This window comes from Temnothorax nylanderi, unplaced genomic scaffold (assembly GCF_030848795.1).
Source record: "Temnothorax nylanderi isolate EJ_2023f unplaced genomic scaffold, tnyl_v1.0 TNYL_tig1030_pilon, whole genome shotgun sequence".
NCBI classification, from domain to species: domain Eukaryota; kingdom Metazoa; phylum Arthropoda; class Insecta; order Hymenoptera; family Formicidae; genus Temnothorax; species Temnothorax nylanderi.
The window spans coordinates 12,308-29,795 of record NW_027250092.1 but is presented as its reverse complement, the minus strand read 5'-3'; the positions used below and the strand labels follow the sequence as shown (position 1 = coordinate 29,795).

At 32.2% G+C, this 17,488-nt stretch overlaps 1 protein-coding gene and 1 long non-coding RNA gene across 10 annotated transcripts; both read left to right on the top strand.

The window, feature by feature from the left end:
• The first annotated feature begins 140 nt into the window (after positions 1 to 140).
• On the top strand, positions 141 to 16,683 carry LOC139786409 (uncharacterized). 9 transcript variants are annotated; one of them, XM_071725574.1, is made up of 11 exons: positions 143 to 653; positions 5,098 to 5,217; positions 5,724 to 6,290; positions 7,026 to 7,127; positions 7,460 to 7,687; positions 7,924 to 8,025; positions 8,345 to 8,572; positions 8,809 to 8,910; positions 10,015 to 10,242; positions 10,473 to 10,654; positions 16,541 to 16,683. In XM_071725574.1, the coding sequence occupies exons 1-11, from the start codon at positions 522 to 524 to the stop codon at positions 16,542 to 16,544; spliced, it is 1,995 nt and encodes a 664-aa protein (XP_071581675.1). In that variant the 5' UTR covers positions 143 to 521; the 3' UTR covers positions 16,545 to 16,683. The 9 variants fall into 9 exon arrangements, 8 of the variants coding, with proteins under 8 accessions (XP_071581679.1, XP_071581680.1, XP_071581682.1 ...); XM_071725573.1 differs by lacking the exon at positions 16,541 to 16,683 and having other exon boundaries at positions 144 to 653; positions 10,473 to 10,760; XR_011722275.1 differs by lacking the exons at positions 10,473 to 10,654; positions 16,541 to 16,683 and adding an exon at positions 8,978 to 9,085 and having other exon boundaries at positions 149 to 653; positions 10,015 to 10,135.
• On the top strand, positions 661 to 3,943 carry LOC139786410 (uncharacterized). The gene is made up of 2 exons (XR_011722276.1): positions 661 to 1,420; positions 1,732 to 3,943. It is a non-coding gene; the product is annotated as an uncharacterized lncRNA (long non-coding RNA).
• Positions 16,684 to 17,488: the final 805 nt, after the last annotated feature.

Below are 17,488 nucleotides of genomic sequence, written 5' to 3'. Positions count from 1 at the left end.
GCACGTGACATATACTATAGGATTTTTAGCACTCGGGTGGGAATCCGAACGTAGCCTTGGAGAGAAAAAGAGACAGGATAAACTGGGCAAGAAGTTCAGATAAATAGAACAGACCGAACGGACCTATTTCCTGCACTTTTATGTCTATTTCTATCAATGTAGATTAATTTTTATCATTTTAATCGCGCAAAAAAAAAATAATTATATGTAACCAAAAATATATTTAATAGTTAATAAAAGACGAGGAGACATGGTCGCGTTCTTCCAAAAACGAGAGAAAGAGGAGAAAGAAGAAAAAAAAATCGGGCGAAACATTTCGTCAAAGAGAAAGAGTGGAGGAGGGAGCGTCATGGAGCGTCACGCGTCACTCGTGGCGGTGGGCGCGGTGGCGTCGACACGAGATACGAAACGGCGACAACGGCGTGCGTGGATGCCCCGTCGGGATTTCCACCTTGCGGTAGCGCACCACTAGCACCCAGCGTGCATGTATAAGGACGCGCTTGTCGACGAGGTAAACAAGAATGGACGTGGAAGAGGGTGAGGCGAAAATGTGCAGGCTATGCGGCCAGTACGAGAAGATCTACATCGGCGTGTTCGAGGAGGAGGGTGTCAGACGCTACCTCGGCACGAAGATACACAAGATCAACATCCTGGTGAGTCGCGGTGACACGCTTCCCCTCACCGACCCGGTCATAACCATAACCCTATAGGGTTAGAAGAAAATGGCTATGAGAGAAAGGGAGATTATTAACATAATTAATTACTATGCTTCAATGCTCTTTAAAATGCTTACTTTAAAATAATTGTGATTTTAAACAATTAATTGAACTAATTTTATTGAATACACTTTCTAACATTCAACTCTTGTTAATATAATTAACAAGGGTTTCAAGCGATGAGGTTTGTGTAATTCATGTTGAATTGTTAATTTTGTGTTAACTGGTCTCTTGTTTACTACATCACTTCATCAACAGCTTTCTTTTTCTGTTAAGAAATAACAAACATTTTAATTAATTAATATATTATAATGATCTGCTTTTATTTAAAGATAGGTCTAAGTTTCAAAAAGAGATGGGAGGATATTGTCATGTTGGAAATTGATATTTAATAGGAGCTTTCACTAGCGAGTTATACACTTATCGAGCGGCAAAAGATTTCTTTATACTTGCTCCAATATCGCAATTAAGAATAGACATTTTACGTGAGTTACTTCATCAACGAGATTCTCATGGAATCTCCCGTGGAATTGCCATCGCTACTGTTTGAAAAAAAAATTAAATACACAGAAATATTGTGTTTATTTTCATGTGCGAGTGTTTGTAAACGTGCCATGAGATTATTGTACAAGTTATTTTTACATTTGTACAAATTGTTTGGGCGAATTCTTCGGAGAGAAGAGTAATGAGCTTTATTTAAAATTGTAAGTAATGAATATTGTAACTGTGTAAAAATTATATATTTAAGTTTGTCGGTAATTCCAGGCTTGGATGTTGTCATAGAACTTTAAGTAGTGGGTACCAGAATGTAACAACATATTTATATATTTGTCACAAATTGTTGTATCTATAGAGTAGAGCGGTAGTATTTACGTAATTAATATTTTGTAAAAAGAAGGAAAAAGGAAAAGAGAATCAATGAGGCCTAATGTCGCTTAATAAGGTTATATCTTCTTGCAAGTATATCACGAGTACACTTCTCAAAACTTAGATCACTTTTGTTTGTGAATCGCAGATAGATGAGAAGGATCCTCTGCCCAAGGCGATCTGTGTTCAGTGTCTGGCCGCTCTACTGCTCTTTTATCATGCTGTTTTATCACAATCAATCCTATCTTATATCACAAAATTTCATGACATCATATAAATGTAAATTTCAGTACCGTGAAATAATAAACGCGATATAATAAAGTCCATATACATATATAAACAGGAAAATAAAATTTAACAATTTATAAGCAGTTTTGCAAAAAATATACTTTCTTTTTTATTTCTTTTCTTTTTTAATCATTGTTAATCAAGTTGTTAATATATAATTTTAATAAAGTCGAATATTCTTGTATTAATACACGCACGGTACTTTTTATCTGTCATTTATTTTCTTACTCTATGGCTGCGTTCCGATATAATCATGTAATTACATGACGAATGTAAAAGTAGCAAAAGAACAGGGGAATATGTTAAAAACACGAAAGCGGAGACGAACTTTTGAGGATAAAAAGTAAAAGATATTTTTTAGTACCATGCGATTTCAAGTGACAAATATTACAATTGCCGTCATACAACGGGATTCCTATATTTTCTTCGACAGATTCTGTGGCAAATATTATTTCGAAATCCTAAACCTAATTAAAAACTTAACGTACGCATACGTGTCGGTGTTCCTTAAGAAGTCAAGAATATGGAGGTGTTAAGAATAGAACGGTTATAATACTAGTGAAACGTTTTTTCTATAAGTGTTAAATCTTAGTATTAGTTTTTACATAGATTACACTAATTTTCTATTCACGAATAAAACTTTGCGATATTCTGTCTCTCTTTTTTAAGTTTGGATAATTGAGATTGTCGAGTTTGGGAACGTTAGAATTAATCTTTTCATTCGAGCGTTTATGTAGTAAATATTAATCTATCGTATACCGAAACCGTGATTCAGTTTAGCCTGTAATGATATACGCGTCTTTTTTTTACCGTGGACCTAGAAAGATTAGATTCTCATTAAGGACTGATTGAAGAACATTAGTGTGAAACCTCTAAAAGCTATCTGAACTTTGCTAAGAGAAATTGGTATAATAATAAAATAAAGGCTGTTAAAAAATAATATAAGAAACGTAATGACAATCAGGAAAAGAAATTACACGGAAACACACGTCATTAGTGCCCAAGAAAAAAACTGGATATGTCAAAAAGCCGAAAAACATACTTGGTTGACGACACGTTAATTACTTTCATGAAAAAAAAACGCCTTTTTATAATACTTCCTCTTCTCATGAATACAGCAAGTCTTTGGAAAATGTTTATTTTGTAATATAGACAATACACGTTCACCGAATTACGGCCAAAAGTATGATTAATCAAATAAATGCATAGTTTTGTTAAAAAATTAATGACTTAATACATATGTGTGTGTGCGTGCGTGCATGGTGTGCGTGACACCAGGAACAGGGCTTCCAAAATTGATAATGTAACAAGATGCGATATTTTCTATAAATCTTTACACGTGAGATTCGTATGTGAAAATTTTTCAACGATTTTAAATATCTTTTGGAGTACATTTTGTAATAATTGTTATATTAAAAATAAAAAAACGTTACATATAGACGTTTAAAGTATTATGTATTTTATAAAAATGTGTATTTTACTTACACATACACACTAATACGAAACTGCGAAAGAAATATAGCAATTGTCTTGATTCAAGTCTTCGATGTTATAAAGTAATCTAGGAAGACAAAATAATTGCAATTAATAGTAGTATTATGAGCTATTTTTAAGTAGAATAAATGGCGGCAGCAAGAATGCAGATATTTACGAATTATCAAGAGAAATGTGCCTTTTATCGCACGATTATGGACTATTGTATAATTAGAGTACTCATAAAATGTGAGTTGGTATTTATAATTAACTATAAAAAATTTTTTCATATAATTTTCGAAGTGATCAGCAATATGAGCTATTTTGTACGTATATATTATACATATAATTAGGAGGTAACATATATATATATATATATAATTAGAAGATAATACTCCTTTCCTTGATCATTGAAGACACGTCCGTGTGTTAATTGCATATAGAGATAAGTTAAGTGACTCCATACACACACACACGCACATACACACACTCGCGCGCACGCGCGCACATTTGTATATTTACATAGAATTAATTTCCACGATAAAAAACTTGTTTAATGATTCCACTGTTGCCTTAATAAAAGTATGATACTTTTCAAATACTTTTGATTCATTTTATCCTACATTTAAGTTTCCTAAAGTGACACATCGGTGTTTTAACTATAATTTTATGTGTAATTTATTGTTGATTATACTTTGTTGAGAAAGTAAAAATTAATTTACGTTTATAATGAATTGAATTATACGTAACTAAATATATATGTATATAGAGCATACAGTTCACAAACTGTTTCTCGAAAACTGTTAGGATGACAGAATTTTTTACTATTTTACGGTAGAGCTTTTTGTGGAAAAAAAATGGAGTAATCGAACCCGACAGAGCCATGTCTCATTAAAAAAAAAAAAAAACAATTTATGTATATTTTTTCAGATAAATCGTTTCTTATAAATTCTCTATGTATAAAAATATTAGATAGTTTGGTAGAATAGAATTTATTACTTCAGCATTAAGATAGTTTATTAAAAATTAAGTGTTTTATATTTTATGTTGTTTATTTTAAAATCTGTAAGAATAAAATGTGATTTCTTTGACATAATTATGTCAAATGGTCAACTCATAATCAGCAGATTTCGAATTTAACTTCGATCTTCATCCTCCATATATGCTTCGATTTGATGAGATATGGCTAGAAAGTTAAAAAGGTAGTCAGTGCGAAAATTCGCAAATTTCTCTTCCATATTTTTTATCATATTACCCATTGGCTAATTATATATGAATAATATAATATTAAAATTTATTTTATATACTTTATAACATTTTACTTTGTGTCGTTACGTTAACTTTGCACGTACGCAACTCGTCTCTTATCTCTTCTCTCTGCCATATTCTTCACATACTAATAAATAAATACTAATAAATAAACTACTAATAAATAAATACTAATAAATAAATACTAATAAATAAATACTAATAAATAAATACTAATAAATAAATACTAATAAATAAATACTAATAAATAAATACTAATAAATAAATACTAATAAATAAATACTAATAAATACATACTAATAAATAAATACTAATAAATAAATACTAATAAATAAATACTAATAAATAAATACTAATAAATAAATACTAATAAATAAATACTAATAATATAAATTAAATATTTCACTGACTTTTTTAATATAGAATTAATAATCATCTAACATCATCAGACATCAGACATGCTAAAATTATTAAATTATTTCAGATCCACAAGGACGATGCTCTGCCGCAACAAATTTGTGCGAGTTGTGTCGACAAATTAGATTTTGTATGTGACTTTTACGACAGCTGTCATGTAATTCAGGAGAGATTATGGTGGCTTATTGTAAGTATTATATGCTAATCTCGCAACACAGATCATTCATAAGATATTGAGATTTGTAATAGTGTGTGTGAATAGAAAAAAATGCTAATTCTGTAGAACCGAGAGCTTGCGCCACGATCGTCTGCACCACGCGAAATAAATGCATATATAGTTAATTAATTTGGACCGGTGATAAGATTATTCTTACTACTGGTTACTGAATTATTGATACATGCATTTAATATTATATATCATGTTTTCTTCCTCGATACCGCAATTGGATATTTTGTCTTAAATTTTTTAATAGAATAGTGTCTTTTTGGGATGCGTTAACTTCGTCTAGTCTTTTATGATATTTTAATAGGTTTGACTCTTTTATGTATCATAAACATTCGATTTTTTAAACCCTTAATGAAACTTCTTAATCAGAATTGCACTTTCTAGATCCCCGAGCTGATATCTTTTCGTTCAGGTCCATTTGGGTATATTTTGCATTAACTCGGTTATTTTATTTTTATTACTACTAGGAATCTTCGAAGAATCAACGCCAAGAGATACAGAAACAGCCCGCTGACTATCAAACGAATGAAGGAGACGATCCGACGCAGGAAGGAGTAACTTTGGGCACGGAATATTCGACAGAATATTCGAACATCATTATTAAAGAGGAATGCCTGCCAGATTTAAATTTGGAATTGTATCCTTCGAACCAAGGGACACAGAAACAGCCCGCTGGTTATCAAACGAATAAAGGAGACGATCCGACGCAGGAAGAAGTAACTTTGGGCACCGAATATTCGACAGAATATTCTAACATTATTAATAAAAAGGAATGCCTGCCAGATTTAAATTTGGATATGTATCCTTCGAACCAAGAGACACGGGAACAGCCCGCTAGCTATCAAACGAATAAAGGAGACGATCCGATGCAGGAAGGAGTAACTTTGGGCACGGAATATTCGACAGAATATTCGAACATTATTATTAAAGAGGAATGCCTGCCAGATTTAAATTTGGAATTGTATCCTTCGAACCAAGAGACACAGAAACAGCCCGCTAGCTATCAAACGAATAAAGGAGACAATCCGATGCAGGTAAGAGTAACTTTGGGCACGAAATATTCGACAGAATGTTCGAACATTATTATTAAAGAGGAATGCCTGCCAGATTTAAATTTGGAATTGTATCCTTCGAACAATCCAATGGTGTGTTTTTTTATTATCTTTTATAGTTTCGGAGATATTCGGCTCAAAAGAGGAAAGCCGATCTTTTTCAAAGGGGTGTTTCACCCCCTAAATACGCGTATGGGCACGTATAGAAAACGTATACGTGTCCCTTATTTTCATCAGAGAACAACATACTAAAAACTCATCAAAATCGGAGGGGGACACTTCCGTGGGTTTCCTTGTTAGTTATTAATTGCTCTCTTTTCCACCAATCTGCATTAAAAAATTTGATGTCTAATAATTATATGTAACCAAAATATATATAATTTTTAATAAAATAAGTTTGGTTACATATTTTCAGGATTTCTTCATATCGTAATTTTAATTAACACATAAACCAGTATTGAATTTTAATATTAACATTACATTCCAATTTATATTATATATTCCAATTTATATTTAAAAAATAAATGTATGTATTACCTATAAAGATCTGGAATTTTTAGGAGTTTATTTCCAAAGTTTGTATAAATAACTTGTTAATTAAAATATCGAAAAACTCTGTGTGATCTTTTTTACATAGTACAAGAAGTTCAGCTGTTTTGACAAACGCAGAACAAAAACAAAAAGTTATATTAAAGCGTTTTGTTGCTTATGTTGCAGAGTGACTTAGAGAGCAAATTCAAGTGCCCGAAATGTCCAAATGTGTACAAACGTAAACAGAACTTGAATGAGCATCTGTTGAAGCACGAGGACATAAAAAAGGTATAATTATATATGTAACCAAAAATATATTTAATAGTTAATAAAATAAGTTTGGTTACACATTCCCAGGATTTCTTCATATCGTAATTTTATTTAAATAACACATAAACCAGTATTGAGTTTTAATATTAACATTACATTCCAATTTATATAATAAGTATTATTATAATGAATAAGGTACATGTAGATATGTTTTTATTATAAGCTTAACTCTGTTATAAATTTATTTTATGTTTTGCTGCATGATTGTGTATGATCTCTGTTACAATTATAACAAATCTATATTAATGTTTCTCGCTTCTCTTAAATGTTGTTCTTTTTTACAATTATAGAACTTTCCTTGCGACACTTGCGGTGAGATTTTTAACTCGCACGTGAAGATGCGTATACACATGCGTAGGCATAAAAGTAACAGTGTGGCATGTGAGATTTGCCGATATCACTTATCGAGTAAAGAAGCCTTGGAAAGACATCACAAAAAAGTGCATTTACATGATTATGTCTGCGATATATGCCACAAGAAAGTGATATCTAAAAAGATATTGCGCGCTCATATAATTGTAAGAAAAATTGCTGTATATTTTAAATATATTTAAAAAATAAATGTATGTATTACCTATAAAGATCTGGAATTTTTAGGAATTTATTTCCAAAGTTTGTATAAATAACTTGTTAATTAAAATATCGAAAAACTCTATGTGATCTTTTTTACATAGTACATTAAGTTTAGCTGTTTTGACAAACGCAGAACAAAAACTAAAAGTTATATTAAAGCGTTTTGTTGTTTATGTTGCAGAGTCACTTAGAGAGTAAATTCAAGTGCCCGAAATGTCCGAATGTGTACAAAAGTAAACATAACTTGAATGAGCATCTGTTGAAGCACGAGGGCATAAAAAAGGTATAATTATATATGTAACCAAAAATATATTTAATAGTTAATAAAATAAGTTTGGTTACACATTTTCAGGATTTCTTCATATTGTAATTTTAATTAACACATAAACCAGTATTGAGTTTTAATATTAACATTACATTCCAAATTTATATAATAAGTATTATTATAATGAATAAGGTACATGTAGATATGTTCTTATTATAAGCTTAACTCTGTTATAATGTTTTGCTGCATGATTGTGTATGATCTCTGTTACAATTATAACAAATCTATATTAATGTTTCTCGCTTCTCTTAAATGTTGTTCTTTTTTACAATTATAGAACTTTCCTTGCGACACTTGCGGTGAGATTTTTAACTCGCACGTGAGGATGCGTATACACATGCGTAGGCATAAAAGTAACAGTGTGGCATGTGAGATTTGCCGATATCACTTATCGAGTAAAGAAGCCTTGGAAAGACATCACAAAAAAGTGCATTTACATGATTATGTCTGCGATATATGCCACAAGAAAGTGATATCTAAAAAGATATTGCGCGCTCATATATTTGTAAGAAAAATTGCTGTATATTTTAAATATATTTAAAAAATAAATGTATGTATTACCTATAAAGATCTGGAATTTTTAGGAATTTATTTCCAAAGTTTGTATAAATAACTTGTTAATTAAAATATCGAAAAACTCTATGTGATCTTTTTTACATAGTACAAGAAGTTTAGCTGTTTTGACAAACGCAGAACAAAAACAAAAAGTTATATTAAAGCGTTTTGTTGCTTATGTTGCAGAGTCACTTAGAGAGCAAATTCAAGTGCCCGAAATGTCCAAATGTGTACAAACAGAAACATAACTTGAATGAGCATCTGTTGAAGCACGAGGACATAAAAAAGGTATAATTATATGTAACCAAAAATATATTTAATAGTTAATAAAATAAGTTTTGTTACACATTCCCAGGATTTCTTCATATCGTAATGTTATTTAAATAACACATAAACCAGTATTGAGTTTTAATATTAACATTACATTCCAATTTATATAATAAGTATTATTATAATGAATAAGGTACATGTAGATATGTTTTTATTATAAGCTTAACTCTGTTATAAATTTATTTGGTAAATATGCATAATAGGGGACCCAGCCCCAATGACCTTGACCTTGACATATGTTGTCAAGGTCACCCTCCTGAGTGACTTACAGAAAGTTTTAGCCGTCGCTTGTTTTTTATTAAAAAATTATTAACAAAAAAAGTTTCAGAAATATAGTAGTTATTTTGAGTATTGAAAGGTATAAATGACTAATAAATATGTCGAAATAGTTCACACATACACTTTCCTACATCCTCACTAACCTATGTATTTTTTAAAATATCCTACCTACATAGGTTAGATGACGCGTTTTAAACACTTAAATACTTTTAAAGCGCGTCATCTAACCTATGTATTTTTTTAAATATCCTACCTACATAGGTTAGATGACGCACTTTAAACACTTAAATACTTTTAAAGCGCGTCATCTAACCTATGTAAGTTAGTGACGCGCTTTAAACAGTTAAATTTCATGGCAGAGAATAGTTAGTATATTGAAAAGTATATATCTCTACTTTAACAAAAAGACTGTTCAATGTATCAACGATTAGCTGCTTTAAATGACTTTTCTTTGTTCATACATGTACTATTTTTACATACACTTAGTCATTTATGCCTTTCAATATACTCAAAATAACTATCTACTATATTTTTGAAACTTTTTTTGTTAATAACTTTTTAATAAAAAACGAGCGACGGCTAAAACTTTCTGTAGGTCACTCAGGAGGGTGACCTTGACAACATATGTCAAGGTCAAGGTCATTGGGGCTGGGTCCCCTATTATGCATATTTACCATTTATTTTATGTTTTGCTGCATGATTGTGTATGATCTCTGTTACAATTATAACAAATCTATATTAATGTTTCTCGCTTCTCTTAAATGTTCTTTTTTACAATTATAGAACTTTCCTTGCGACACTTGCGGTGAGATTTTTCACTCGCACGTGAGGTTGCGTGTACACATGCAGAGGCATAAAAGTAACAGTGTGGCATGTGAGATTTGCCGATATCACTTATCGAGTAAAGAAGCCTTGGAAAAACATCACAGAACAGTGCATTTACATGATTATGTCTGCGATATATGTCACAAGAAACTGAAATCTAAACGGAAGTTGCGCGATCATATAATTGTAAGAAAAATTGCTGTATATTTTAAATATATTTAAAAAATAAATGTATGTATTACCTATAAAGATCTGGAATTTTTAGGAATTTATTCCCAAAGTTTGTATAAATAACTTGTTAATTAAAATATCGAAAAACTCTATGTGATCTTTTTTACATAGTACATTAAGTGTTTTGACAAACGCAGAACAATAACTAAAAGTTATATTAAAGCGTTTTGTTGCTTATGTTGCAGAGTCACCTAGAGAGCAAATTCAAGTGCCCGAAATGTCCGAATGTGTACAAATGGAAACGGAATCTGAATGAGCATCTGTTGAAGCACGAGGGCATCTGTAAATATGAATGCTCTATCTGCAAAAAAACGTACGGTCATCGATCGCACCTCACTCGTCATCAGAAAGTGCACTCTGAGCCTAGGTAATATTTTCAAAACATTCACGATTAAATTAAAATAGATAAAATTAAATGAACAAAGACTCTCATCTTTATTAATTAAAATAAAAATAAATAATCAAATAAATAACATTGATATGATTTAAATCCAAGAACAATTCCAAAAGTAAGATACTTACATTTGAATTAAATAAGTGAACATTTTATTTTTATTTTTCAATTACACATATGTATTGTATGTACAGTTTATATACATATATATAGTAAAATTTATTATAAACCTATTTTTCCATAGAAATCTAATATATTCAAGTATTTATCCTGATATGACATTAATTTTAAAATGTGTTTTACATACACAAACGTCTAGTTTGTTCAGTCAATTTTGTGCTCCATTTATCATTTCTTGTTTTGAAATAAAATATTTTCCTGACAAAATTGTTTTGACTTCCTAAATAAGTAAAAATTTAAAGATTAAAGGTCAGGATTATGAAAGAGACGTCGAGAACGTATTTGTTAGTGTTGTTTCATTTTTTGGATAAAATCAACAAGCAGGAATTTAATTTTTTATGTCCGAAAGCATAATTTCCATTATTTTTCTGATTTCGCATTCTTCAATTTCCACTTTTGTGGAAAGTCGAAGAAACAGCTGTCGGAAAAACATTTTGTCACAAATAAAAAATTGTGCAAGTAGAAACTTGCACATTGCTTCCTCATAGTTTTTAAGTGTGCAAGTAGAAACTTGCACATTGTTTTAAAGTGTGCAAGTAGAAACTTGTTTTAAGTGTGCAAGTAGAAACCTGCACATTGCTTTCTTATGGTTTTGAAGTGTGCAAGTAGAAACCTTCGCTCACAAAGCTCCTCTATGAGGAAGCTTGTATTTTATTCGATGTATAATTATTAGTATTTATTTGTTTTGGCTTCCTCATAGAGGAAGCTTTGTGAGCGAAGGTTTCTACTTGCACACTTCAAAACCATAAGAAAGCAATGTGCAGGTTTCTACTTGCACACTTAAAACAAGTTTCTACTTGCACACTTTAAAACAATGTGCAAGTTTCTACTTGCACACTTAAAAACTATGAGGAAGCAATGTGCAAGTTTCCACTTGCACACTTTTTTATTGTCCTAAACAACAGATGAATACAACGAAAACAGACGAAAAACAGATGAATAGTGAGTAAACTAAAGTTTAAAGTTAACCGACGTTTATAAAATCACGACAATAGATTTCCTCGTCACCCATGAGGTACTATTGTTGACGCGTTTTTTTTTTAAGTGGTTTCCCCTGTAGGCCTAGTCCACTAAAAATAATATTAGGATATAATCGAATTTTTATGATTATAACTATAACAGAGAAGAATACCCAGTAATTTAGTATATGTTTACTTAATTTGCACGATTCCTTATATGTGCAGATTGTAAAACATACTAGTGCTTTTCGTTTTGTAAAATAATAAATTTCCGTGTTAATTTTATCTATTTAATTAGCAACGTATTTTTTATTATGATAAGATTTACTTCGTTAAGCGTATAATGCAGGTTGTTGAACGGTGCATATTTTTGTTGATTTCTGTTCGTTATTTAAACTGATTATAATAGATACATTTTATTGTATACTGCGTTTAACGCAGAATGCATTTTCATAATAATTACTGCACCTAGCGCAGAATGCATTTTCATAATTTTACTGCGCTCCGCGCAGAATGCATTTTCACAATTTTACTGCGCTCTGCGCAGAATGCATTTTTATAATAATCACTGCGCTCCGCGCAGAATGCATTTTGATAATACTACTGCGCTCTGCGCAGAATGCATTTTTACAGTAATTACTGCGCTTTGCGCAGAATGCATTTTAACTTTATTCATTTCTTTGTGCGACAAATTTTTTTGGTTTTTTTTCTAAATTTATTTACCATGATTTCAATGTTATTTCAATGTTTTTAATTTTTTTATGTAGATCTAGATATTTATTTCTCCGTTTTTTTTTTTATTATTGTTTGTCTCTTTACTTCAATTATATATTTTGAATTACGGATTGGTATTTTTTTTTCGTTTTGGGTGTAATATAATTCCGATATTATTTAATTTTTAGACTTTATTTGCTGTCCTGTAGACATTATTGTGGCTAATTATTTTTTATTGTTAATTTCAATGGTATTTACAGTGTAAATATGCAGTGCAGTGTAAATATGCAATATAAATATTGTCATTATGTAATTGTTGTTTTTATTCTTCCGGGAAGGGTAATAATATTTTCTCTTTTATGATTCTCAGACAATGTCTACGCATTTTTGGCATATCTGTTGAATATTTTTTATTTGAAGGATTTTCTCCCAATGCTATTGATACTGCAAATGCTGCTGCAAATATTCCACATGATGCAAGATCTGGCTGCTTGGTTACTTTTTCAAATATTATATTATTTTGTTCCAGATTAGGGTATCGTTTTTCAATGTATTTTTGTTCAGATAGGGCCTAAGCAGAATGGCTGTCTTATAACCTTAAGGCAGTGTTTTATGCCTTAAGTCTTTGTCTTATGTAACGCACAATACTGTACAGTAAGGCATAAAACACTGCCTTAAGGTTATAAGACAGCCATTCTGCTTAGGCCCTTAATGTTAGATCGTAATAAGAATGAGTATCAAAATACAAACTATCATATATATGAAGCATTAAACCATCATAGTAAATACAGTGCCAGTGGTTACCGCAATGCTCACCTCCGACAATCTGAACATCGGAAATAAAGATCGGTTCAATCCAATGTAAATTCATTATGAAAAGAACATCAACACGAGAAAATGTAGTATATCTTTCTATTATCATCATAATTTCATTTAAAGGTCGATCATCTAACCACGAATTTTCTTTTAACACGTTTTCTTCAATTGTTTGTGGCAATGGATAAATAAGATTATCTATGTTAAAATCATTATTTTCAATTTTATCATTTAATATTATACATTTTATTGGTACATTCTTATTTTTTTCACTAGTATGTGAAGACTTAATGTTGATTGACAGTTTTTCTGAATTATATTTATTATCCTTATTAGAAAGAAAATTTTCTTCAAATAAAGTCTTCACACTTGCTATTGGTATCTCACTTTGCTCGTTTAATCCAATAAAAATAGGTTTATGGTCTGAGAAAAAAGTTTCATATACTCCAGCAGTGTAATTAAATATTCGATCAGATATAAATATTACATCGATTTGCGTATTAAAATTTGTAGTTGAAACGTGCGTTGAAAGAGCACGTTTAAAATTTAATTTTTCTAAATGTTTTTCCAAGAATCCTCCATCATTATACGAATAGTAGTTAAAATCACCTATTACAATCTTTTTATTACCTAATGATTTTCTCAAAATATTACTTAATTCATAGGTAAATGCTGTATTAGTTACTGATGGTGACTTATAACCTGTAATGACTTGTACTTTATTTACAGTTAGAAGTATTAAGTCAATATGTCGATGTTGTCCATTTATTGTTTCATCTTTTTGTATATGTCCATTAATATTTACGTTCAGTTCTTTCTCGTTAGTCCTTACTTACTCGGTTAGGCGGAGCGCGTGCCCCGAGGGCTTCGTGCCCCGGCGGTCACGGTGTTCTAGAGCCAAGCGTGTCAGAGTGGCGTGAGGGTGAAGTCCCATGGAGCCGGCGTATGGCGTAAAGAAGCTTGGCTAATCACAGGCTTTACGCTTGTTTTCGTTACGCCAGCACAGATGTTACGCTGGTTTTTGAAGCGTTTCGGCGTTTATGCTACAATGATACACACCCACGTACACGCATATAGAATATTGCTTCATGTATGAATGTATGTGTTAAAAATTGCGCTGAAAATTTCATCGGCTGTCCCATGGGGCGTATTTACGCCGGCGTAATGATCAATAAGCCAATCACAAGACCCCTTGAGCATCCATTTTGAAAATAAGCTGTGTAAAACAACACTGTGATTGGCTTATTAATCATTACGCTGCTTAAATACGCTCCATGGGACAGCCGATGTTTGTGCTGGCGTAACGAAAACGAGCGTAAAGCCTGTGATTAGCTAAGCTTCTGTACGCCATACGCCGGTACGCCATACGCTGGCTCCATGGGACTTCACCCTGAGGCCTCGCGGCCGATCGCCGTTAATACTCCCGCGTGATCCGATTCGAGGACACTGCCAGGCGGGGAGTTTGACTGGGGCGGTACATCTGTCAAAGAATAACGCAGGACAATCGGTCAGAAGCCCGTCAAAAGTTAATTAAAAAAAAAGAAAAGAAAGCACGATTTGAATTTGCAATGGCACATTTAACACAGAAACATTGGACTGACAACGAATGGAGAAGGATTATCTGGAGCGATGAATTCAAGTATCTGTTTGAGACAATAGAAAATGGAATACGATATATTCAACGTCCTTCTGGCAATAGATTTAATTAACGTTACCAAGTTCCGACTGTAAAACATGGTGGCGTAAATATGGGGTTGCTTTCATGGAGAAGGAATGGGACCATTGCATCGCATAACGGGTATTTCTACTGCCGAAGGCTACGTGAATGTTTTATATTTTGCAAATAAAAATTTGAACACTAAATGGATTTTTTTTTAAGATGACAATGATCCAAAACATTCAAAATTTGTTGTAATGTAATTTAATAATTTCTTCGAAAAGAACCATTTGTCTTCTCAAAAAGTATTATCACAATTTCTTACCGATTCTTATTTTTTCTTAGTATTTACTGCATGTATTTGTACACATTTAATAGACCTTTTTTGCATATATAGGTGAAATTTTGCTTAAAAAAAATAATGTATGTGAGAAATAACACTTCAGATATTGTAATAATAAAATATCTATTTTCTAAGATGTATGTGATTTAGTAATTAAAGACAAAAGTTTTCTATGCAATCGCACTTGTCATTTATTTGCACATAAAGATAAATATTCTCTTGTTTTTTTTTTCGTAAGATTATAACAAAGTCTTTTTATTTAAAATAAAGAAGTACTTAATTTACAACAAAAGTAAATTTGAAACAATTAATTTTGAATGGCTGCATTTAGTAGAAAAAGCAATTTAATAAGCATAAAATGCGATTGGATAATTTCCTTTATATAATTATATGATTAGATTAACTTTGATCTTGGTTCAACTTACCATTTATCTTTCTCCAACTTCAAGAACTAGAAAAAGATGGAAAAGTAAGTTCAACCGCGATTAAAATGATAAAAATTAATCTACATTGATAGAAATGAACATAAAAGTGAAGGAAATAGGTCCGTTCGGTCTGTTCTATTTATCTGAACTTCTTGCGCAGTTTATCCTGTCTCTTTTTCTCTCCAACGTGAAAAGAAAAAGAGGACAGATGAACCGTGCGAGAAGTTTAGCTGAAAAAGGAATCGCGCCGTAAAAGGAACAGACTTCTCGGCCCTCGCCGTAGGCTACGTTCGGATTCCCACCCAAGTGCTAAAAATCCTATAGTATATGTCACGTGCACTATAGATTTTCAGCACCCAGGTGGGGAATCGGAACGCACCCGTAGCTGATTGGTCACCCCGGGTGTGACGCGACGCGTCACACTCGGCTCGACCAATGCCGCCGAGTCTGGCTCGAATGCGGCTACTCTCCGAGAAAATCTTCTCGCGCGCTGGATCAGTCTGCACCGTCTATTTTGCTACGCGTGCTCTTACGGCCGGTCTATCTATATAAGTCTATGGATGCAACATGCCTTATTCCTTATTCCTTTATCTTATTCCTTATTTTTCTCATTGTGACTGAGCCTTAATACTACGCGACATGTTCAACGTTGATGCGAACGTACGTCGCTCGAGTAATTTCTTTCTTGTGAATGAAAAGAAATCCGGTGTAATTCCTTTCTCGTGAACGAAAAGAAATATGGAGTATATGTGTATGTGTTGCAAGCTGAATGTTCCGTTCCTTCTTGGGTCGACTGCAACGAGTGGGATGCCGTCGCTGAACGAAACGAATGCCGTGCTGTGGACGCCCGCGCCGTACATATCACCCTCCCGGCTATGATTTGGCGGGTCTCCTGCAGTGTGTCGACTGCGTTGTGATCGGTGAGTTAATTGTGCATGAGAAACAAATAATTTGAAGCGCGATACATCCGAATCTTAATAGAATCGTCTCGCGTGTCGCGTGAGTGATGAAACGATAACTTTGGAATTCGCGTCTCTTGCCTCCGTTTCGATTTCTACTTCGAATGAGTGAATCGCGCGGGAAAAGGCACTTCAGTGAATAGCTTGAACCTCTCGTTAAACGCGGGAATTAATAATCAATTGAGTGATTGAAGAGAACGATCGCGCGTTTGGTGTTCTCACTTTGCTTGTCGCGATCGTGAACGATCGTCAACGAGGGAGCGAGCTTGCTTCGTATTCAAATTCGTGTTCAATATTCGAACGTCGAGAGTGCGAACAAGCTCAAATATGTGTCCACGAATACAATTCCGTTTTTCGAGAACAGGTAATTCACTCGTTCACATAATTCATCGTAAATGTTTCAAATTTATTTGCATCACGTGTGAAATAATATATATACATTTGTATAATATTAATTATTTAAAATCATGCTAGGTTGCAATCATGTCTTGTGTCGCAAAAAATATACAGGGTATCCCCGAACGTTTCAGCTAGACTGTGAGATCTTATAGGAAATTTAATTTTGAACAAAAAGTTTTTCCTATAAACATGGGTCGAAAAATGCTTTCGTAAGAAGATAGCGCTCAAAGACCTCTAAAATCATGTTTTTGAATATATATATATATATATATATATATATATATATATATATACATATATTGAAAACAGCCATTATGTGTAAGTATATGTACAGAAGAAACATCTAATGATTAGA

Bases quoted from the DNA above. Each gene is read 5' to 3' on its own strand.
- LOC139786409 (XM_071725574.1), top strand. From the start codon at position 522: ATGGACGTGGAAGAGGGTGAGGCGAAAATGTGCAGGCTATGCGGCCAG. The intron at 6,291-7,025 runs GTAAGAGTAACT...CTTATGTTGCAG, and splicing joins AAGGAGACAATCCGATGCAG to AGTGACTTAGAGAGCAAATT. The intron at 10,243-10,472 runs GTAAGAAAAATT...CTTATGTTGCAG, and splicing joins AGTTGCGCGATCATATAATT to AGTCACCTAGAGAGCAAATT.